This window comes from Camarhynchus parvulus, chromosome 8, assembly GCF_901933205.1.
Source record: "Camarhynchus parvulus chromosome 8, STF_HiC, whole genome shotgun sequence".
Taxonomy (NCBI): domain Eukaryota; kingdom Metazoa; phylum Chordata; class Aves; order Passeriformes; family Thraupidae; genus Camarhynchus; species Camarhynchus parvulus.
Window position 1 is genome coordinate 23,748,348 of NC_044578.1, and position 23,095 is coordinate 23,771,442.

Sequence of the window (23,095 nt, forward strand, 5' to 3'; positions counted from 1 at the left end):
TTATAGAAACCAGCTGCATTAAACAAACTGTGTTGGAACAGCTTTCACTGGTTCCAGGACTTCCACACACAACTGCCCTTAAAAACTGTCACTTCAAGCCCTTGCAGGTGATGTGAAGAAAGCACCAAGTACCTCCAGCTCCCACCTGCCCCGGGTCCCTGCACACAGGGGATGCTGGACAGCACGTTTAGGGATGACCAAACCCAATCTGGAGTCACCGACATGAACTGAGAGCCCAGACATGTGAGGTTCACCTTGGAGGGTCTTCAGCACCACACAGATGGAGAGTAGTGCCATAAAGATGAAGTGATGATGTTTTTGAAGGGAGAGCCATGGGAAGTCCATGAGCACCCTTGGGGTGTTGCACATCACTCAACCCCACCTGCTGCAGAGCTGTGCTGACACACACAGGACACCTCCAAGCCCCTCTGACCACCCTGGGCCTTGGGAAAGGGTGTGAGAGGGCACCTAACTTTTAAATCCTAGGGATTTAAAGGACTCAAAAAACAAATCCTTGTCTTCAAATTCCCCTTATCCCTTTTGTTATGTGGCATCCCATTCTCCAAATCTGACAGTGCAATGTGAGACCCGCTTCCACAAAGCCTGAATTTTCTCCATCTTGGTGGAGTGGGGGCAGGCAGGACCACAGCAGTTCCTGACCCAGAAACAACAAACTCAGAAGCAGCCACCTTCCTGTCCTCTCTGTGGGACTTATTATCAGCTGTGAGTCAACACAGACAGCTGGCATCTAAAAATGGAAACAAATAAACCAGGAATATTAACAAAGCCCGGGAACAATGGTGCTGTGGTTCCTGCCCTGCTTCTGCACAGCTTCCAGCAGCTTTGTGCTGGTGTGATGGGAAGAAAGGGAGCCAGCATTTCTCTGAATGTTGGCTTACAGCACCTGCTTTGTTCATCCATTCTGGAGCTGTGCTTGAACTTGGGAAAAGGGCTGTGGGCATCTTCTGTACCCCATTTTAAACTGGAGCCTAAAAGCCTTCCCAGGGCAGAGTAAGGAACAGAGCCTGGGCTTTGGCAGTTCAGCTTTGAACAGGACTTACCAACAGGGTCTGGAAAATGTTTATCAGAAAGCAAATTGTAATCTTCTTCTGAAGTCAGGACTTTGCCTCCTGCAGGAAGAACGTGATATTTAGGGCTAGCTCCCTTCTGGTAGGCCTGGAAAATCAACAAGAGAGGAAGCATTGTCAAATAGAGATTTAAGGAGAGAGAAAAAATAAAATACACAATTCACTGACAAAGCCAGGAGCTGACTTCATGATCCTTGTGGGTCCCTTGGATATTCTATTATTCTAATAGAACTCAGGATATTCTATTATTCTAATGCATGGGAATATTGCACAAAGGGAGAATCTTTTTGCCAGGCTGAATTTTGGAAATGTTCCCTAGGCATGTCAAATCTAAAACAAATCTAATCTCTCAGTGCTTATCTGCTGTGGTGGGGAGTCAGACATGGAAGGGAGTGAAAAAGGATGGGATTTCCTCTTGAGCCCAATTTGTTGGATTTGTCAGCCAGGACTAGCTTGACTATGCCAGCTTCCCAGCAAAAACCTCCACTGTAGCCAGCCTGGAGCCGCCCAAACCTGCCGGAGCACAGGGATGTATTACAGGGATGTAGAGGTGAGAAGTGCTCTGGGACAGGCACAGGAAGGCTCAAGTGCTGTTAAAAGGATTTGTTAGTTCTTGCTGACGTATCTGGCCAAGGAATGTCTCATTTGTTAGTTCTGGCCACAAATCTGACCAAGGCAGGGCACTTGACTGTACCCTCAGCCATCCCACCCCACTGGAGCCACCCTAACAAGGACAAGGTTTCACTTCCTATTGCTGAAGGCAAAGCAGCAGCAGCAAATCCATTTACTATTGGTTTGTTTGGAGTGTACAAGCAGATCCACAGAAGCAGCACTCACCTCTTTGGTCTCAAAGCAATTCACAGTGTAGTCATTTTTGATCACAACATATCTGTCCTTCCACTTCTTCAGGTCCTCAGCAAAGTGCAGCAGCTCTGCTTCGTACAGAACTGTCCCGGCTTCCCTTGCAGGCTACAGGACAATTGGTGACATTTGAGACCCCTCTGCACCACTGACCACCTTGAAGCTTTATTTCTACATTTCCATAATGCTGCTCTGAGGGCTTTTGAGCCTTCAAATGCAATTTGGAGTCATAAACATCTCTGATTTCAGAAGGCTCTACAGACACAAGCAAATTCTTGTAGCTGAGGTGAGGAAGCAGAAGAAGAGCTCCGCCTTCCAAAACACTGCCAGATTTCTGAGACACAGATTTATTCACTTTTCAGCTGACAGGCTGAATGCAACATCAGAGAATCCTACAGTGGCTTGGGTTGGAAGGGAGCTTAAAGATCATTTAGTTCCAACCCCTGCAGGATGACTTGGAGTTCACCAACTCCCATTTTCCACTACAGATTATAAATATTTCATTGATATGAAAAACAGGGGTTTGTTATGATATAGTAAATTGTTTCCCATTTCTTTGTAATGCTTTTGCATCTGCACTGTAGTAACTGATATCCCCCTTCTGAAAGACACAGATCTTCTGTTGTCCCACCTCACTGCTTTACTTACTCATTTCAAGAGATTGGAAATCCATAATTTCCAGTATGCTTCGAACATTTAATTTTTTATCTTCTTAATCTTGAAGGCTGGTTCTCTGCATTTTCCTCTAATAAAGAGACTTTTGTCTCTCTTTTTGTCCCCCCTCTAATAAAAACCAGCTTTCCATGGTTCACTCCACAAAGGGAATTATTGCCATCTTCTTTAAGTCACCCTGACCCATGGATGACAGGATTAATTACATTTCCTACATAATCTCTTCCCTAGAAGCATGATATCTATCCCCAGATTTTGCAGAACCTTGCAACCAGCAAGAAGGAACCAGTTTGGTCCAAATGTCCAACTCCTTGTACCAGAAACTCAGGTCATGGTTCTCCTCATGCCATGATAAACAACTAAACCAGACCAAAATAAAGATGAATTTTCAAAAATTAAACTTCAAACCTGCACTCAGCTGCACCTTTTCCATCCCAAACCAAAATGACCCAAATCCAACATGGGTCATGGACAGGAGAATGAGTGTCCTCCTACCCTGGTTTTCAGGAAGCGGGACTGGGAGTGGCGGTGCTGCTCCAGCTCCTCCTGCACGTGCCTGCAGAAAGCCACGGCGTACTGGCGGCGGTAGTGGGGGCTGAAGTTCTTGATGGTGGCCTCTGTTTTCCCTGAGGTGGAACAGAGATTTAAAGGTATTTAATGCACATGGCTTCACAGCCTGAAACACAGAACCAAGGCAGTTCTCACCAGTGACCCGAATTCTTCTCTTTGGAGAAGAGGCAGTTCCAGGGTCACCCAATAGTGACCTTCCAGTACCTGAAGGGAGCCCACAGGAAAGATGGAGAGAGAGTCAGGACAAGGGATGGAGTGACAGGACGAGGAGGAATGGCTGCCCATTGACAGTAGGCTTAGATTGGATATTGGGAAGGAATTGTTCCCTGTGAGGGTGGGCAGGCCCTGGCACAGGGTGCCCAGAGAAGCTGTGGCTGCCCCTGGATCCCTGGCTGTGTCCAAGCCAGGCTGGACAGGGCTTGGAGCCACCTGGGATGGTGGAAGATGTCCCTGCTCAGAGCAGGGTATAGAACTGGATGGGCTTTAAGGTCCATCTAACCCAAACCATTCCATGATTCCATGAGAAGACCTCCTGAGTGTACCAAGGGCCACTTGCTGCACAGATCAGGAAACCCTTGGAGATGCATTCAGACGGAATTTGTCCAGGAAAATATTGGGTTTGGGACTTCGTTTTTTCTTCTAAGATCAAGCAAAGAATTCCCCAAATCCATTTCTCTAAGGAAAGATGCTCTCTGCCTCTCCCTGGGGCATGCTGCCCCAGAGCCAGGGATGGTCAAGGGGTGAAAGGGTTTTCAAAGACAACCAGTGATACTGGCTAATGTTCAGCCATAGGAGCCAATTTGATCACTTACTGAGATTTGAAAGATGACTCAAAGCTCTACAAAATTTTTTTCTGGGCTTGGGCACTACAGTCTCATCTTTGTTTTAATGTAAACATATCCTCAGTCATGCTGCAATAAACACTAATCTGTTATTGTCTCGCTGTGATCAAGATCTCATGGGTAATGGCAATAAACACACTGAGGTCTCACTTCTGAGAATCTTAAAACAATTTACAAGCAATTAACTCATTAACCCTACCACAGAAATAATGGTGCTTTGCAGACAGGGAGGTGAAGCTGAAATTAAAGGCATGTGCATTTATGTGACTGAAAGAATCTGTAGCAATGCAAAAACCACAGCCTGGCCTATGATCTAGAGAGCATCCCAAACACCCTGGATACTGGAGAGATCCCTTTCTTCTTGGTATTAGGGAGCTCCATGCCAAAGGGCATTTCTGAGCATACAACAGAGAAATGCAATTTCACATCTCAAGCAACTTTGATGCTTTCAAAATTTCATTTTGTTCTGCTTGCTGGAGAAAAAACATCATATTTTCAGTATGAGAAAAAAATGGTGATTCCCAAACTAAGACTTCTCAGGACTCCTAGACCAGGACTGGCACACAGCATTCCTGAAATGGAATTCATGGAAGTGTTCAAGGCCAGGGGTGAGGAGCAATCTGGTTTAGTGGAAGGTGTCACTGCCCATGGCAGGGCGTGGGACTGGATGGGTTTGAAGATCCCTCCCAATCCAAACCATTGTGGATTTCTAGGAATTATTCCCTAATTTCCTAACACAAGACATGCATGAGAAGACAAACCTACATACCACCTCCTCTGCTTCTGCAGGTGAATTTGCAGTGTGGTGCAAAATAAGATGCACCCCCCAAGTTCAGGGGCAATGCCAATGATGCTGTTCCATGACACCACCTTTCATTCCAGCCACTCCTGTGTCACCAGAACAGCTCAGAGGGGTGAGCTGCAGCCTTCTCCTCCATAAGCACCAATGTGCTGCCCTCCACTGAACTGGCAGCCCCTCTTGCCCCACTGCTGCCCCATTCCAATCCCACACCAGCACTGGGAGGCAGCCCTGACACCCTGGAGCCCTCTCCAGGCACATGGAGGAGCTGGCTCAGCACTGGCGCAGCCATCCCACTCAGCTGGAGGGATGTCACTGGAAGCAGAGCCAGTTCACCACTCATGTAAGGCTTTCACAGAGTTATTGTGGGACAGCACCCTGTGACAATCTGGACTCCAAATCTTCAGCTTTAAGATGGATTTTTAGAGACATACTGATTATAGGATGTGCTTGGGTATAATAGCAGGATATGGTGCTGCTAAAGCAGAATATCCCAGCCCTATAAAACTTAGCCTGCTTTGGGCAGAGGCATAGATTTATTCTCCAAATAAGGACAAAGTTTCCCAAAACCTTCCTCACAGCATTTTTTTTCCTCCTGGACCCAGCCAGCAGTAGGATGTTGTTGGCCCCAGCCCCAGCAGAGTTTCCTGCTCAGGGTTTGCCCCTGTTTTACACTGTGACTTTTTCTTTTCCAGCTCGCATCATCCTCTCAATTTGTTAGAGACGGCTCTGGGAGACTGCACCTCACTTGGCTACTGCCTGCATCCTGCAGTAAAAGTTTGTAGAGGAAGTGGGACAAAGAATAAAATTCTGATGTTGGGAAAAAAATTGCAACAATCACAGGAAATACCTGTAATTTTGGCAAAGTCTCTCAATTAAGGCTAAATGGCCTCAGAAGTGTCATTCTTCACTGTCAGCACTGCTTAGATCAGCTTAAAGCACAATGACTGAAGAGAAAGAAACTCTGCAGTTCACAACATACACGTCAGAAATAGGACATTGATGATGTAATTCTTATGTGCAGGCTGTATTTATGACAACCCAAACCAAGAATCAAGAGGCAAATGTTTCTGGCTGTTTCTTCCAATCTTCACACTACTTGTTGCAAAGGAGCATTAAAAATACTCCCCCCTCTTAAAATGAGAAGAAAAGTTTATTTAAGGAGAGTGTGAGTGGCCCCATATGAGGACCTGGCCTTGCAGGGTTCAGCTGAACAGGAATTTCCTACCTGAAGGTGAGAAGAGAAGCAGACAGACCCTTGACCCATTGTTCCTCAATGGATATTTAAACTCTTTTGGTTTACAGAAAATAAAAATGTGCTATCTGAAAATAAACATGATGGAAACAGTCCTGAGTAACAGAAACTCTTCCCATGAAATGATAACATGGGGCAACTGGAGATAAAATACTCCAGGGCAGTTGAAAAATGAGTTCCCCTAATTCTTTTCCAAATTTAGTGTGGCTGGCTTCGTCAGAGCTGTTTGTATGGAGCACAGCCAATGCTCCCACTTGGCTGGTCTGGCAGTGGCACAGCTCCAGCCCATAGAAATGGGACGTGGAGCCCAGCAGCTGGGATGTTTATCCTGGGAGAATGAGGAGTCTGATCAGCTCCAGGAGGAGCCTGCATGCAACCTCCTGCTCCTGTGCTGGAGATGGACTCAATGACTGATCCCTGTGGGTTCCTTCTAGCTTGGGATATTCTGTGATTCCAAAATTACCAACAGGAAAAAACAACTGTGATGGAGGTGGAAGGATTTCCATCAAATTAACATGGCAAGGGTCTGTTCCTCCTTTGCTGAGGGTTTAGATCTTGCTCCAGAATAAACTTTGCTAATACTTCATGATGCACCTCCTGCTCTGCAGAACGGCCCCTGCACATGAGCACAAAACTTTAGCATGAGCTATGATACCTCTTTTAAGAATTAAAACAAATGTTGCTGCACTGAGAAACAAGAAACATCTACCTGCTGCTCCCCTGGAATTCAGTAATCACCCCCAGATTTTTTTTCCATGCTTCTCCCCTGTCTTTGACTTTCTTAATTGTGTCGCCCATGTTGGACACTTGTATGTAACTCCAAATCATCAGGCCCACAGAATGGCCTCAAAAACCCAATTTTAGAGTGGCAGTTTCACTGCTTTTATTGAAATAACTGACATTCAGCTTTTCCAAACAAGGGCACTCTTCAGCAAGTTCTCCCAGGAATGAATTCCTGCTGGTCTGGCTCCCATTGCAGCCTATCCAGCTCACCCTGCCACATCTCCCTGCTCTCAACAACACTGCCACGTGAGCAGTCCAGGTGCAGGTCAGGAAAACTCAGGAAAAAAAGGTCAGAAAACAATAACTTCTTGGCTGTCATACAAGAGAGTGATTGCTCACACTCCCAGAACTTCAGCCATTTGGAAGTGAAGAATGGAAAGAGGGAAGGATTTGCCATAAAAGCTATTTCACTTAAATATTGGTGTTTGGCAGTAAGAAGACCCTTCCAAGAGCAGGAAAATGTTCACAATCCCCCTCACAGCACAACTGCCTACACTCAGCACCTTTTGGAAAGGGTTTTCCAAATATACCACGAGCAGCGATATAAATCTCTTTGGAGGTCTGGGGGCTGATGTATATTCTTACACCATATAAGCCCCAGGGGACATAAATGTAAAGGAAGTCGATTATTTGCTGCATAAAACAAATCCTGGACAAAATAAAACCTAAAAGAAATAGGCACTGTGTGTGCTTAATGTCAGTACACCCAGCACTTCAAACAAATAAAGCAGTGAGACAGAACAGGAACAAATCACTTTGTCTTATTTCCTCCACCAGACCATGAGAAAAGCTGTCAGAAAACAATCTAAAATGCTCAGCTGATCATACCCACACAGTGCTCCACAAACCAGGATGGAACCCACAGCTGGGAGCAAACTTTTCCATTATAAACCAGAAACCAGTTAATCTAGATGTGCTGTATGCCTAAATGTAAATTGAGCTTTAAAATCACTACTGTCTGTCCATCCGTCCATCCATCCACTTTTCTATCCATAAACACAGTCTTATTCTCATAGCCCATCATGGTAGCAGCAAAATGAGTTAACAAAATAATTCCATTGTTCTGCTCCTGGGCCAACTTCATCCCAAGTGCAAAAAAAGCACAGCTCTGATTGAGGTAAATGTCTGAAACTGCAGATGCTCTATGTAAGCCCTGAAAGCTGGATGTCACTACTGGCACCTCTGAAATGGGCTGGACGCTCAACAGGAAGAGAAGGAAGCAGAAACTCCCCATAAAAACTGCTTTTCCTCAGATCACCCCTTCACTGCAAACATCATTATCAGTTGTTAAATGCATCTGATAGCCAGAAAACCTGTGAAAGTGATTCTGTTTGGCACATCCTGACAGTGCCCACCACCTTCCAGTGCTCTGGGGTATAGAACAGAGGGATTACAAGTGATTCCCTCTTTCCTACAGTCTTCTTCCCTGTGCAGTACTTACAATACCACCCAGGAGGTGTTTAAGTTCAACTGCTCCCAGACTTCATCTAGGAAGGCAATGTAAACTACTCTCATTGTTGCTGAAAGCAGAACTCATTTTGATCTTTATTTGTAGAAATAGTATTTCAATTAATCTGAGTCATGACTTAATACCTGTTATGACAAAAAGGGATGGCAGACACAAAGGCTCTGATCTGGCTGGATCACCTCTCACAGGTTTTGTTTGCACTCAGCCAAACCCAGCAGCTCTGGTTGGTGGAGCCACCCCTCTTTCCCATGCAGGAACATGTGGTTTGCACCTGGTAAAATACTGAAACCAATTATTTATCCCAGCCTTGGTTTATATTAATGGAGACTGCTCTCAATAAAACCTTACAATTCTGTGACTCCAGTGGTGTGCACACACCTTCAAATCACCTGTTTGCCATGCTGGCAAAATCCCTGTTAGTCACCCAAAACTCAGTGCAGAGCAGTGGGTAACACCCATCACACCTCGGATCAACCCCTCCTCACATCTCAGCGTATAGCACTCCTCAGGTGCTTTCTCCATCTTCTCTATAAGGAAAAAACTGATGCTGTCTGGTGAAAAAATCAGATTTTTTCACAAGTTTGGCAGCTGAGACCGTGGGTGTGATATTTGTGCACCATCAGAAGCGAAGCTTTTGTTTCACAGCAAGCTAAACAAACACGTTTGTAAGGTCATCCAGACGTGAGCCCTGGCAAAAGAGGTGCCAAAAGTAACAGGCTCCATTCCAGCCTTGTAGATCTTCCCTTCTACAATCTGGCTCCTATACTCTGCTCTTCCTCAAGTGCCCTGCTACACGACGCTGAATTTTGTACTGAGATGGACAATTATCCCATAGATTTCCAAAAGTTTCAATAGTTATGTTGTTCCCAGGCAGCTTCAGGAGCATCTCTCAATTCAGAGGGAGCAGATTGAGCTGAGCGAGACCTCATGCACTCTATAAAAAATGTTTGTTTCGTGAAGAGAAGCTTGTGATCTAACTATGGAGCTTGCTGGTTTAAGTTAATTCTGAATGATGAATGATTATTGAAATTGAAGAACAAACAGCACAGATCCTGCACAAACACAGAGTGGCTCTTGGGTCAAACCCACAGACTCATTCCTGCAGCTCATTCCCCTGCTCCCACTGCCCAATCCTTATTTATGGGAGAAAGAAGATTTCACAAATTGCCTTTGCACTTCTGTCAGGCTAAAAAATCCTAATAATAATGAATTACATAAAGGCCAGTGCTTGTGGTTGATCAGGCTGGAACAAGCCAAGGGTTTGATTAACACTGTGTCAGATAAGCTTATCTCAAAGGCTGCTAAAATCCACCCTTTCTTGGTAATGGGGTGAGAAGCAGCAACCCTGTCTAGAAACAATTACTCATGGTCAGATTCAACTAGAGTAAGTTCTGACAAGACTTTATTTATAAGCTTCTTTCACAGCACCAGAAGGATTTGGGATTTAAAAACCAAATGAACCCAATCTAATTCCTGGGGGGGTCACATGAAACTAAACTATGATCTGTGATAAATAAATTTGGTGAAGGTCAATGATTTTCAAGTTTTGGGGGTTTTTTCAACTCCCTGAGCCACAAGTTGAGCCACTCCTGGGGACACAGACACCAGGCATGCCTTGAGCAGCTTTCTCCAATCCAGATCTCAGCACCACGTTACACGTCACTGGAGGTCACACAAAAATGTTTCTTGGGAACATTTAAACAGCATTCCAAAAATGTAAGCCGGTGATGCATCACCCTTTAAATCAGGATGATGTATTCCCCCTTCCCTCCCTTTTGGGTGACAGTTACCTCACTGCCCAGCCATCCACAAATGACAAAATGCCCAAGACAAAATGACAAAAAGACACAGAGACATAGATAACAGAAATAACCATCTTCATTACATTAGTTGAAGCTTTTTTCTGAATATAATCATATTTATACTTATACAGACACACACCTTCAAAAGATTATTTCCATGCAATGCTTGGCATTTGCTCATACAAATCTGGGAGATGTTTTTACTAATTTCTTTTTTTCTTAATTGCTTTGCCAGATTATACCACTCTACATGGCCCTATCACAAAATTACTCCAGGGAGTACAGGACATTAGCCAAAGCTATGAGTACACACACATCTTTCCATGAGGAGCTTCATTTATGCTGAGGTTTCCTTACCTAAATTCCCTTTATTCCCTCACCATTCCAACTCCTGTCAGCATCAGCCCAGATGGACTCCTCAGAGTACCACATTTCCCACCAAGTAATCACTTTTTAAGCACTGTACCAGAAGGCCATTATTCCATGGCAGGATTTTATTCCACTTCTCTCCAACAAACACACAAACTGCACAAAACAGAGTAACAAAATGAAAATAATGGTAACACTGGAGCCTCTTTTCTTACAATTTTCCTCATCATTTCTAAGGCGTTTGCTTCTCTTTTGGCTCCTGTGTACACTGAAAATGAGTAAATACCGTGATTTGCAAAGGATTTTCTTTCACCCTATGTGCAAGAAGGGTAAAACCAAGACTAATCTCTAAACTAAACAGAAGTCTCAAAGCAAGGACATTTACTTTAATGATCTCCAATACAATCACATCACTTGATTTTACCACAGGAAATAATTTCAGCCTCAGAGCCCCTTCTCGCCATTCTGAACTCCACAAGAACACCTGGGTGAATACACAGATTTTAACCCAAACATGCACCATTCAGATTTTTGAAGCCCAAGGCCGTACCCGTGTCACATTTGTGCCAGTTGGGACGATTTTCCATTTTCACCTGGTTTGCTTTGCTTGTGCCAACACCTCCTCACCTTGGTTCTCTGTAGGGCAGCAACTGTGAAAGGGCATTTTGAGGGGCACAAACAGCCAACTTCTGGTGAAAATCAATAATTGGTTTTATTCCTCTTCCCCCTCTTTTTAAAAGGGCAAAAATTTATACATACATATATGTATGTATATAATATTAAGCTTCCAATAAAACTTTATAATACAAGGAGTACGTAAAATGCAATTCACATTCCAAATAATTTTAAATTTTCTTTTTACCTGACTTCCCACTTTTATTGTTCAGCTTGAACAATAAAAATGGAAACATTTTTCCTTTGCAGTGCATATTTAGTCATTTGTCCAGGCTCTCACTAGTTTCAGGTTATAATACTGGAATATGACTGCAGGAAAATGTAACTTGTCAGAGCAAAACCTTGGGCAGAGGATGGGAGAATTTTATGAAACTTAGTAGTTCGAGTGAAGCTTATAAAATCTCTTTAATGTGTCATGTATTTTGTTGTTACAAAGCTTATAAAATCTCTTTGATCTGTTATGTATTTTGTTGTTACACAGCAGGGCGATACAATGGGATCCCTTTCTGACGTCGCGTGGACTTTGTTGGCCATGCAGATGCTACAGCATTGGAATTGTTCAAATAATTGTTCAAGGAATTGTTCAAGGCTGACACAACCTACAAGACAAAAATGTTCCACAGCTCTACACTGTGGTCAATCCTTCAAAGCCTTAGCTAAGACAAACTAGACAAACTCTCCTCGCTGGTAGTCTGTCCTCATGTTCAGAAAAATAACATAATAGCTCTAAAAACGTTCGCTAAATCTTCAGAAATAAATTGATTTAAAAAGAGGATTGGATTGCATTCATTCCTTTGCAAGGGATACTGCCAGGCATTAAAAGGGTCTGTACTCATGCAACTGAAGGTCTCCCCTTTCACAAACAAACCCTTCTCTACCCCTCCGTGGATGGTAGTGTCCCTCAGGAAATCCACACTGTTCACTTTTCACTCTGCACGAGAGACAGGAGGAAGCGCTGGTGCCTCATCCTGTGGGAAAGGTTTCTCCACACAACTGCTAAAAAGCATCAATTAGGGTAGAGTTTAAAAGACAAGTGTATAATTATTACATGGAGCTGCTCACCCAACCCTGTGTAAGACAGCTTTTTCTGTGCTTATTACAGATGGGGAAGGGAAACTACAGCTCTGTGATGCAACAGATCAGATTTATAATTCAAATTAGTGCAGAAGTGGCACCAGAGCATCAGCCCCTGATCCAGCTCCTTCAAGAAAGGGCAGCAGGAATGGAGCAAGATGCACTGAGGCTGCTGGAAGGGGAGACCTTGACCACATCTCCTCTCACTCCTCAGCCTTGGTTTGGTTCTCTCTCTCACACTTTACTCTGACACTCCCATAGCAGCTGTGGCTGCCCCAAAGTCCCACTTCAGGATAGGTCACAGCCTTTTGCTCTCTTCCAGCTGTGAAATGGGTGCAAAGGAAACAGAATGGGCCTCTTCCCTTGTGAAACCAATGAAACCACTCCAAAAGCCCCTACTAAATCTGGCCCAGGGACAATTCAAGGGAAGAAGCAGAGAAAATGAGGCAAATGAAAACAAAATGAATGGGAAACGACAATCAGAAGATGGGAGATGGCCCTCTGACTGCCTGGGGGTTCTCAACATGGGAGACCTCCCAGTGGCCTCCTTTCCCCTCTTTTCTCCCATTCAAAGTTGAACAAGGCCATAATCAAGATCCCAGTATTTCCAAAGCACTGTAAAAGAATAAAACAAAGTGATCTAATAATTTTGGGGTTTTTCTCTGGCAAAACTAAAAGGACCTATTAAACTTCAATAATCATTCCTTACTTGGCGGAATTCATGCCTTTGATTCCTTCTAAATTAAAGCTGCTAATAAAAATACACCTTCTGCCACCAAATCGAGAATAATTCCCGAAATTTTATCCTGAAAAGAGGTCAAGTAAAAATCCAAACAACCCCTAACTTTCTGCAGCTGTATCAAAGATGAAGGATCACCTTTATATTCCCCAGGTTTGCTGTTCCTATAGTCCATATCACCAGAGGCAGAAATACTCCCAGGTGACAAGGGCACAGGTCAGGGGAATTTAAGGAAAAAGGGAAACGAAAGAACTGTGCTCAGAAAGAATTTGTTGTAAATGCCACAGAGGACACACACAAAGGAACACTCCTCTCACAGTCTCTCCTGTGCAGACGTGGGGGTTTGAGGCCTCTCTGTTCCGGCACACTGTTCAAAAGTATTTATTTTCTTTTTCAGGCTGCTATTTTTAACCATAACTCAGAGACAGGCCAAAGCACAGAGTGTCTGACTGCACTCCCAGACAGGCACAGCCACAGTGTCACTTGCTGTGACAGGAAGGTGGTGACACACAGCTCTGCAGGTCCCAGTTGCCTTGTTTCCTCCACGGGGCTGGTTTCACCAAAGCTCCCTTTTGTTCAGTGAAATCAGCTCAGAGGGGTTCCATCCAGCCACCTGGCATGCCAAGTGCTGTGCATTATTCTTCTTCCTCCTAGATCACTTTCAGATCCTCAAACACTCATGAAAGCATCGCTGGGAGGACAATAGCTACCACTGGTGCTTGTTTTCTCCATTTCTAAGAGGACTTCCCAGGAAGAAGCTCCATTCAGCCATAGCCCCTCTCACTGTGCTTGAGGCTCCTTGGCTTTTCCACCCCTATGTTTCAAGGCTCCTTCCTTCTTGGAAAAAAAAAAAAGGGAGATAAGCTGCCTCATTTCCTCTCCATTTATCCTTCAGGTTCAAAAGGACTTGTGACAACATGACATGAAAGGAAAAAACCAAATCCAAACCACCTTCTCCCTGTGCTGTGTTTGTACAGCGGGGCCACGTGAGGTCTGGGCTCAGAAAGGCAGCTGTGCAGGTCATTATTAAGAAAAGGCATTTTGTTCCTGAGCATTTATTGGGAAGTGGGTTAGTGAGAGCTCTGCTGCTGTTCACAGTGACCCTGTGCCTCTGGAGGCCTTCATGGCCCTCCATGTACAAACTCTCCTGCCTGCACACCAGGACCTGCGGCTACACAGAACCACCCAGAAGGTGTTCAAGGCTTGGGTTTATATCCATGGTGGCAATGCTTCAGCCAGTGCATTTAGCAGTTTCCTTTCATCTCTCACACCTTTGTATGACTGGTTATGCAGCTCCAGTTTTCTAAGTCTCAGCTCTTCCATCAAAGGTCTCTGAAGTTCTCCCCATCAATCCAATCTGAGCTCCTGCACTGTGGATGCTGATACATTCCCTCTTTCTGAAGAAGAGCATGTTTCACTTGTCTGTATCAAAACTTAAATTCTTCATCTTTCTGTGTTTTGCAAAATGCTTTATTTATGGCACCAAGAAAAGAGCAGCCCTAAGAATGCAATAGGCAAGAGCTGTGCCATAAGGGTTTTATTTGGCAAATTTATGTAAATCAGATCATATTTTCACTTTGTGAATGCAGAAGTAATCACTAGTAATGTGACTTTAAACATATTTAGCCCCTGTCTAACAATGCTCATTCTGAGTCTCATCCAAACCTGAATTCCTCCAAAAGCCGCCTGCATTTCCTCACTGGAGCTATATTTCAAGCCATGTTTGCATTCTTCAAGGGTGCCTTAAAGGCAGCCTGTGGCTTTCTGAGAAACAAATGCAGGGGAAACCACATAAACCCATTTTCTATCTTCATTTGGGTCGATGGGACTTCACCAGCCTGATGAGTTGAGAGATGAGCCCTGAATTTATACGAAATATTTTCTCACTTAACAGCATCCAGTGTGGCTTCAAAACACCCTGAAGAACTCCTGAATCCAGCACAACATTTCTGAGACTTTTCCGCCCCTTATTAATACTCCCAAGGACCTTTGCTAAACAATCAATCATCCCTGCCAACCAGATGCTACTCCTGCAGCAGCAGAACTTTTTGCTGCCCTGAGACACTGTTTCTCTGCTATTTGCCCTTTCAAGCATCTCTGAGCCAACCGTTTCACCAACTGTTTCACCACAGCTTTTGCATAAACCCAGCAGCTTCACACAAACAGGCAGGCTCTTGATTAAGGAAAAAGCAGAGCAGTGAAAAGTGTAATAGAACAAGAATTCTGGAAAAGTGTATTCAAAAAACCCACCAATAAGATTCATGGAGTTTTTGGGTTTTTTTTCCAGTGAAAAAACATATAGACAGTGTTGAATAAATGGATCTTGTGGTCTCTGCCCTTCTCTGAGCTTTACTAGCAGAAGTGCACCAAACCTTCATAAACAAGTCAGGCAGGCTGAACCTTCTGGCTCCAAAGGTTTGGGCTTAAATGGAGTCAGGACCTTTTCTTTGCCAGTCCCAGAAATGCTGAGGTCAGGACAACAGAACACAGATTTAACATCCTGGTTTCCAATTCTGTTCCCTCTGAGGGACACGTGCCTTAGCCAACAGCCACAAATCCATCGTTCAGGAGATGACAGTCTTCTTACAACCCCTTCTGAACAAGAAATGAGGTCAGGTCCTTCTGTTGTAATTACTTCCCCTTTAGAAGCACCCCTGGCACTAAGAAGACACGGACACTGAAAATTCAAAGGCATTTTTTTCAAAGTTACTTTGCTGCCACTGGTGTGAGGCAGCTCCTCCTGTTTCCAGAACAGCTGGTACCAACCACCAGTTGCCAGGTGGGTGCTCAGCGCCTCTGAAGCCAAGCTGAAGCTCTAAATGCCAGCTGCAGTTCTAAAAATTACAATTTTTGTTTGGATGTATTAAAAATATCTGCTTAATGTGCTTAAGAAGAAGCTGCTGAGAGAAACACAAAAGCATCAGGTCTTATTCAAGAATGCCTAGTACAGAGCAACACCAACAAAGTCAGAGGAGATCATGCAGCCCTGGCTTCCAGACTGAGCAGATACCCTGACATGCTCTTTAAACTCCTGATCTCTGAGGGTTCCTCTGATTTGTAAAACATCATGTCTTGAAATTGAAATAAAACACAGAAATGTAGTCAAGACACCCACCATAGAGAAGTAAAACTTTCCTGAGGCAGCAAACATGATTTGTTTTTTTAAAAAAGATATTCAAAAGAAAATAGAAATCTCTTAAGTGGATTAGATCCACTTTTATTGCAAATCTGCTCTGGCAAACTAATTTTTTAAACATACACTCTACTCTTTGCTTACCTACTGTATATAAATTGCATATATTCTGATGAGCATTATTCAGCCCAGAATAATTACACATCAGAGAGATGCCTAATAAGCTCATCTTTAAACTCTGCAGAACTAAGAAAAGATCCTAAGCATATTTTATGAATATAGGATGGCATCAGCTGACAAATATATGGCACAATCCATTTTATTGTGGTTGCAAACAAGAACCACATGAATGAATGTTATGGGGCTTGTCTTTGCATTATTCAGGATGATAGGACTTCTGAAGGAAAGCAAAAGTGTGTTCTGGAATTGTGAGACTGTGAAGATAAAAGAAAATTAGTCACACACAAGATGGTAAAGAAAATACACAAAATAAGCAAAACTGCATTTTACCAGCAGCGGGCACTTCACTGTAAGATTCCATAAGGTTTTCTGAATCAAACAGCTGCTACAAGAAGTAGCAATGAATCAAAACACTTGGATTTACAACTAGAATTGACAAAGAAATATTTTCAGTTACTAGAACCATATTGTTTTAGACTTACTTCAGACAAAAGCTATTTCAACAGGAAAACCTGTCTTAGCCAACAGCTGGAAAGCTCATAGCCTAATTCTGGAAGGAAGGGGGCCTGTTACTTTTTACAGATGTCTGCATTCTCATCATCCAAACAGAGTTAAACCTCTGAATAGAGAGATGGGCCCCATCTGAAATGCAGCTCTCACATCCTCCAAGGCTGTGCACACACACGCCTGGCACCGATTCAGCCAAGGCACCGAACACAACAACCCCAGAAACTCAGCCCTGTGCAGTTGTCACTCAAAGTCAGCCTGAGTTTTGGGGCAGCCCCTCAACAGCAGAACTCCAGACACTCAGCTGTCAGAGAGGCTGGGCTTTATTTAAAAGCAGCTCTTTTGCAGATGGGAACAATCAAACCCAGCCAGTGCTTCCCTCCAGCACTCAGCCCCAACGCCCTGTGAGATCCAGGTTTAGGAGCACCCCCCAAGGCAAGCATGAATTTGGTTTATGGTCACAAAAGTAACACCTGCCAATGCCAAGTGCTACAGGAAGAGCAACTTTTCAGTTGACCACACTTCCTGCTGCCTGCATATTTAAGGCACGCGAAGAAAAAGCCGTGTAGCAAGAGATGAGTAACTAACAAACCACAAACTCTTGCTCAAAATTACCACGTAGTATTTTACATGAGCAACACAGCGGTGTGGGACGTTTGTTTACTCTGGTAACTCCTCTGTCTCCCAGTGTGGTATCAGCTTTAGTCGCCCCCATTCTGGTATGGGATGTGCTGGGCTGCTTCATGTTTTTTCCAGTTGTAAGGGAAGCTGGTGCTCAGTTCAGATGGGGCCTTCCTCCTTCATTCACTCAGAACTCAGCTTCCTCCTTGAACAAACCCAGTGCTGCCTCAGTTTTTGATGTCACCACTACATGGCCACAGCTCCTAAGGGATCACCATGAACACACCAAGCCCAGGCTCCAAAGTCTCCCCCTGAAGCTTCTTTTGTCACAGCTCTTGGGTGTGTGTCACACCAAATACAGCCTCAATTTTGTTCTGGGCACTCCTCCTCCCCACTGCTTCCCTTGGGTTTGGTAGGACATGATGGAAACACAGAATACTAGAATAATTCAGGTTGGAAAACCCTCCCAGACCATCAAATCCAACCTCTGCCCATGCCCACTGTGTTACTAGCCCAGAGCACTGAGTGCCATGCCCAGACACAAGCAGCAGTAATTAAAGTTACTTTCCTTCACAATCACACCTAAAAATACCATCTTCTACCTCATATGTACCTGTCCCATTCATTGCAGAGCTCTGAAAGTTTGTGGCACAGTGAGCTGGAAATAGCAAGAACTTCATTTATATTTAAAAGCAGGTAAACACCACCCCAGAGAAACAGATTTGTCTCTACTGCAGAATGTAGATCTGGACAAAACACGTGGCACTTACAGCAGAAGTTCACACATGGCTCCTGCCACCTTCTTTTCCTGATTTAGAGAAGGGTTGAGTGCCTGAGCACAGTAAGAACCTGGCTGGAAACTTGGGAGAGCATCAAAATCGTCAGTTCCCAAAAAAATTAGGCACCAGGGTTGTCCAGCCCCAAATTAACAGCCATAACTCCTCGTGCATGAAATCAAACAGCACCAAGATCAGCTAAGCAAAGGCTGCACAGCACTTTGCAGCTTGGCAGGTGCACAGGAAATCCCAGAAGGAAAGAAAAAAACCCAAGCAATGAATCTGGGGTTTCCTACTGAATGAAGCAGCAGAAAAACACACCGAAGATAAGCCTTTGCACCCTGGTCTCCTTCAAGTATCAGCAATGAGTTCAGGGCTTCAGAGCCATGGAGCTTTTCCACTCGCCCTGAAGCCTGTGAGGTACAAAGCTGTGCTTGCTTTGCCCATGGCTGTGAACAGCTGCTGGGAGCTGTGGCAGCTTTTTCTGGCCTGCACCGAGGGCAAACATGGAAACAGCAGGGTTTAGTCCAGCAGGAGAACATGGGCAGTGCCTGGAAACCTCTCTCACTCACCTCCAGTTTCCCTCATTCTACCTCTATGGCCCCCAAACCCTTCCCTTGCCTGCAGGCCACGCCTGACCTGCTCAAAAGAAGACAAAAGCATGGTTTCTTTAGCTTAATTCACAAAAAAAAAACCCCAAAACTTCCCCCAAAACCCCAAAAAACACAAACCAAAACCAACCAAACAAAAAACCCAAATGAAAAAAAAAAAACCCTCATCCATTTTAGCTGCAGTTTTCTCAAAATGGCAATCTGGGGCAGATGCTCAGCATGGAAACTTCAGTTGGACAGCTGAAGGCTGGCAAAGCCTCATCTGCAACAGCAAACACTGGAAAGTGTCTGGCAGACTAAATTACAGTGATACTATTTTACAGAATAACCTTAAAAAGCAAAAAAAGCCTTTTTGTCCTTTCTTTTGCACAGACCCAGCCATTACATCTTTGCCTGGGGATGATGAGAACTTGCCTTTCCTCTTGTGTGACCACTGCAATATTGGAATATCAAGTGAAAACACATAAAGATCCTCTGAATCATGCTCAGTAAAAGCAAGCTGGTCTTTAGACAAGGTTCACCCAAGGTATTTAACATCCCAAATCCTGCTCCAGAAGTGGTGTCTCCAACATCACAACAACGCCCTGCAGAGAGCCACAGCACAAACAGCAGCTGTGGTTTCATGCAGAGGAAGGGAAATACCATGTAAAGCTTTAGAAATGCCTTCCTGAGACAGGAGATGAGAGGGGCTGAGTGAGTTGGATACTGAGTGGGATGGAGCTGGTATCTTCTGTAAATCTGAAGCAGCAACACCCATGTACCTCCTTGGCAGACAGCGAAATTTCCAGATACAGCACACGAGGGTATTTTTTTTAGCTGAGGTCCCAAGCACAATGAACCAAAAATCAGTAGTGAATGGGCTATCCCAGGAAAGGGATCTGGTATGCATGGCCAGAGGTGGCCTCTGAGCCCTGCAAAACCTGCAGCTCCCTCCACAGGGAACATAAACCTCCAGGGGAAACCCCAGATGGATTTATAACACACAGAAGCTGTGGGTATTTCTTTCTAAGGTTGGATGTGAAAGCACTTAGTGACAGGCTGAGAGAGCTGGGATTGTTCACTCTGGAGAAGAGGAGGCTTCAGGGAGACCTTGTTGAAGCCTTTCAGAACTTATGGGGGGCTTATAAAAAAATGAAGGACAGGGCAGATAGTGACAGAACAAGGAAGAGTGATTTTGAACTGCCAGAGAGCAGGGATAGATGGGATGTCTGGAAGAAATTCTTCCTTGTGAGGGTGGGGAGGCCCTGGCACAGATTACCCAGAGAAGCTGTGGCTGCCCCATCCTTGGAAGTGTCCCTGGCCAGGTTGGACAGGGCTTGGAACAACCTGGGCAGTGGAAGGTGCCCCTGCCCATGCAGGGGGTGGAACTGGATGGGCTTTAAGGCGCCTTCCCATGGAATGACCCTGGTAAAACACCAGCATTTTGGGGAGCTATGAACATGGAATGAACCTGGAAAAACACCAGCATTTTGGGGAGCTATGAACATGGAATGAACCTGGAAAAACACCAGCATTTTGGGGAACTATGAACAAGACTGACTGTCTTACAGCATTACCAAAGATCTCCTTACAAGCTCTCTGTGGTTTGAAAAGGCATCACTGGCGCTGAGGTGTTGGGGAGAGCCCACAGCCTGCCAGGCACTGCTGTGGGTGGCTTTTCTCAGCAGAAACCACTAACAGGAGGGTGCTTCACAGGTCCTTCAGCAGTGATGTGTAAAAAAGCCCAGCCTGGAGATCAGCTGGCACGTTCACTTTGCCAAAAGCTCCAAAGCAGAATTCCTTCTGGAGGACAGATCGTGGCTTGCTCCTGGCAAGGTACAGAAAGTGGGCAGCAAGCCAAAACCCTGCTGCTCTTTTCCACCAAGGAGTGGAGTGGCTGCTGCTGTGACAGCCCTGGAGCAGCTTGGCTTGAGGTGTCCTACACCCAAGGGAGGCACAGCCCAGGTCCCTCTGAGGGTGACCAGGCACCTGCAGCAGCACCCACCTCTCTCTGGTGGCTGTAGGGGTGCCTCCCCCATTGACACCCCAAAAACCACCTGGGAGACCCTGGGCTGGTGGGCTCCCAGCCAGGAGCGCACAACAGCACTGATGGTGCCACACAACAACCTGGGTGTCACCCCTGGCACTCCTCAGGAGCCACAGGGTGCAGGGCATGGCACAGCTACAGGCTTGGAACCAATCTCATCACAAACAGCGCCCAAAAGGTCACTTGAATCGCTGGTTTTGGCTTAAAATGTTTACTTAGAAAAGAACTACTCTACTCCTGATCTCACTCGTTTCCTAGAAGAATTTCAACCATACAAAAACTATCCACATGCTTTTGCAAAGTGTACTGCTTTTAACCTCTTACTCATGTATTCAGAAAAGCCCAAGAGTCAGCCTTGCTTTTGTTTTCTGCTTCCTGCACTGCAGCTAAGACAACTCCCTAGCTTTTAAAAACATGCAATAAAAAAGATGCAATAACTACAAAACAACTTTGGTAGTACTACAATGACCTAAATATTTTGGCTTAAAGCTTCAGTGCTAGCCAAAGTGTAACAGCAACTACTTGGTCAGACCTATTAACAAATATCACAGAAGCATGAAAATTAAAGGCTTATGAATTCAAGATATAACACTTAATTAAATATGCAGAGAAACAAAGTCACTAAAAATCTTAGGTTATCCATACCAAAATAAGCTTCAGTGCAGAATCAGCAGCAAACATTTTTTTTATATATACAAGACTACTACAAAGACACAGGACAATGATTTTAGGAGACCCAGGCAGGAGAACCCTTTCCTCACAGAAGTTTGAGCCATTTGCACAAGCTTTAATCTTGCTTTGATGTAAGAGTTGGCCTTGTTTCATTACTGTCCTTTAACTGCAAAGGCAAGTCAAATGCTTGCAAGTATGATCAAAACCTTGAAACAACTTTCAGTTGTTCTCCACGTGTGAAGAGAACAGCGTGGTTGTTCCATGCAAAGGAGAAAGCTGTACTTTAAAAGCACATTCCTTATGAATATCACCCTTCCCCACCTAGACACTGGCTCTGCAGCTGCCACTGCCCAAAGGCACCACCAACAAAGATGCTTTCATCATCTCAGAGCTTTTTCTCCCTTTCATACCAATAAAATGTCTATCAGATGCAAAGATTGTCTTAGAATTTGTGGCCAAGCTGCACTAATTTAAGAACTTTCAGTATTCAAGATTTTGGAAAACATCAAGTACAGCACACCTACAGTGTGTCTCTCAATTACAGATTTGGGGCAAGGATGAGCCTGTTTCTCACTTTTTCTATTGAGATATTCTTTCCACTGACCCCTAATTCAACACTGTACGTAGTTTCTTCTACAGTGACAAGAAAAGCATGAAAAATACCACATGCTTCCCCTACAACCCTGTGGTTTCCCTCCCCTCACACTACCCAAAAAAAGACCAGAGAAAAGCCACCTTTCCTTTTCCAGACCCAGTGATGCTGCACATCATCTTCAGGGGTAGTTCCTGTATGTGGGTTGCTGTGGTGCAGGGCCTTGAGATGATCCTGCTGAACAGGCACAGAGCCTAATGCACCTCTGAGACACAAATTGGGCAACTGGGATTTCTGGGTTTAGGAAAACCTCAAGCCACATACAGAAGGCAAATGGGCTGTGACCACAGACAATACTTCTACTGACAAACTAACTAAGGAAAACTGAAAAATTTCACCTCCTGCTTTGATTAGGGAAATTTTGACCGTACCTGCTGCAAGACAACATGGTTGGAAACTTCCAAAATTGCTCGTGGAGCTTTTGAGAGAAGTTAATAAGGGACTATTTGAGCAATGGAAATGGAACAGAGAAGGTATTATATCCTTCCTTAGTCTCCCAAAGCTGAATCTGAAAGTTACCAAGGACAGCAAATTCTGTCCATGTGGGTGGCAAGTACCTTCCCCATCCAATCACATCCCTGGATGCCTTTTGCTTGCATTCACTCAAAAGGTAAGAAAAAGCACTTGGCCCCTTGAATTAAAGGCCATAAAACCCAAAGAGAAGCTTCCTCTCCTTTCCAGCAAGGCAGGCACCATTTATTAAAACTATGGGATGAAAATCTGCTACTGGCTCCAAAAGCAACAATCTCTCTGAGCACTAAAACAAGGAAAGCCAGAAGGATTTTCCTATAAAAATCTCATTTTTTACAGTCTTCAAGAACTTGGAAACTTTGCAAGGTGCATATAATAGAATCTTACATGCTTATTGAAATCTGAATTTCCTGTGTGCTTTACCTCACTTCTTCCTTCCGTGGGTATTT

At 44.4% G+C, this 23,095-nt stretch overlaps 1 protein-coding gene across 1 annotated transcript in view; it reads right to left on the minus strand.

Moving 5' to 3' along the window:
* Positions 1–23,095, minus strand: part of NIBAN1 (niban apoptosis regulator 1) — a 54,037-nt gene that overhangs the window by 25,385 nt on the left and 5,557 nt on the right. The window contains exons 2-4 of the mRNA XM_030953683.1: positions 3,117–3,247; positions 1,926–2,057; positions 1,062–1,176 (exon numbers count right to left, since the gene is read on the minus strand). Of these exons, the coding sequence (XP_030809543.1) occupies positions 1,062–1,176; positions 1,926–2,057; positions 3,117–3,247 (378 nt within the window). The remainder of the gene's footprint in view (positions 1–1,061; positions 1,177–1,925; positions 2,058–3,116; positions 3,248–23,095) is intronic.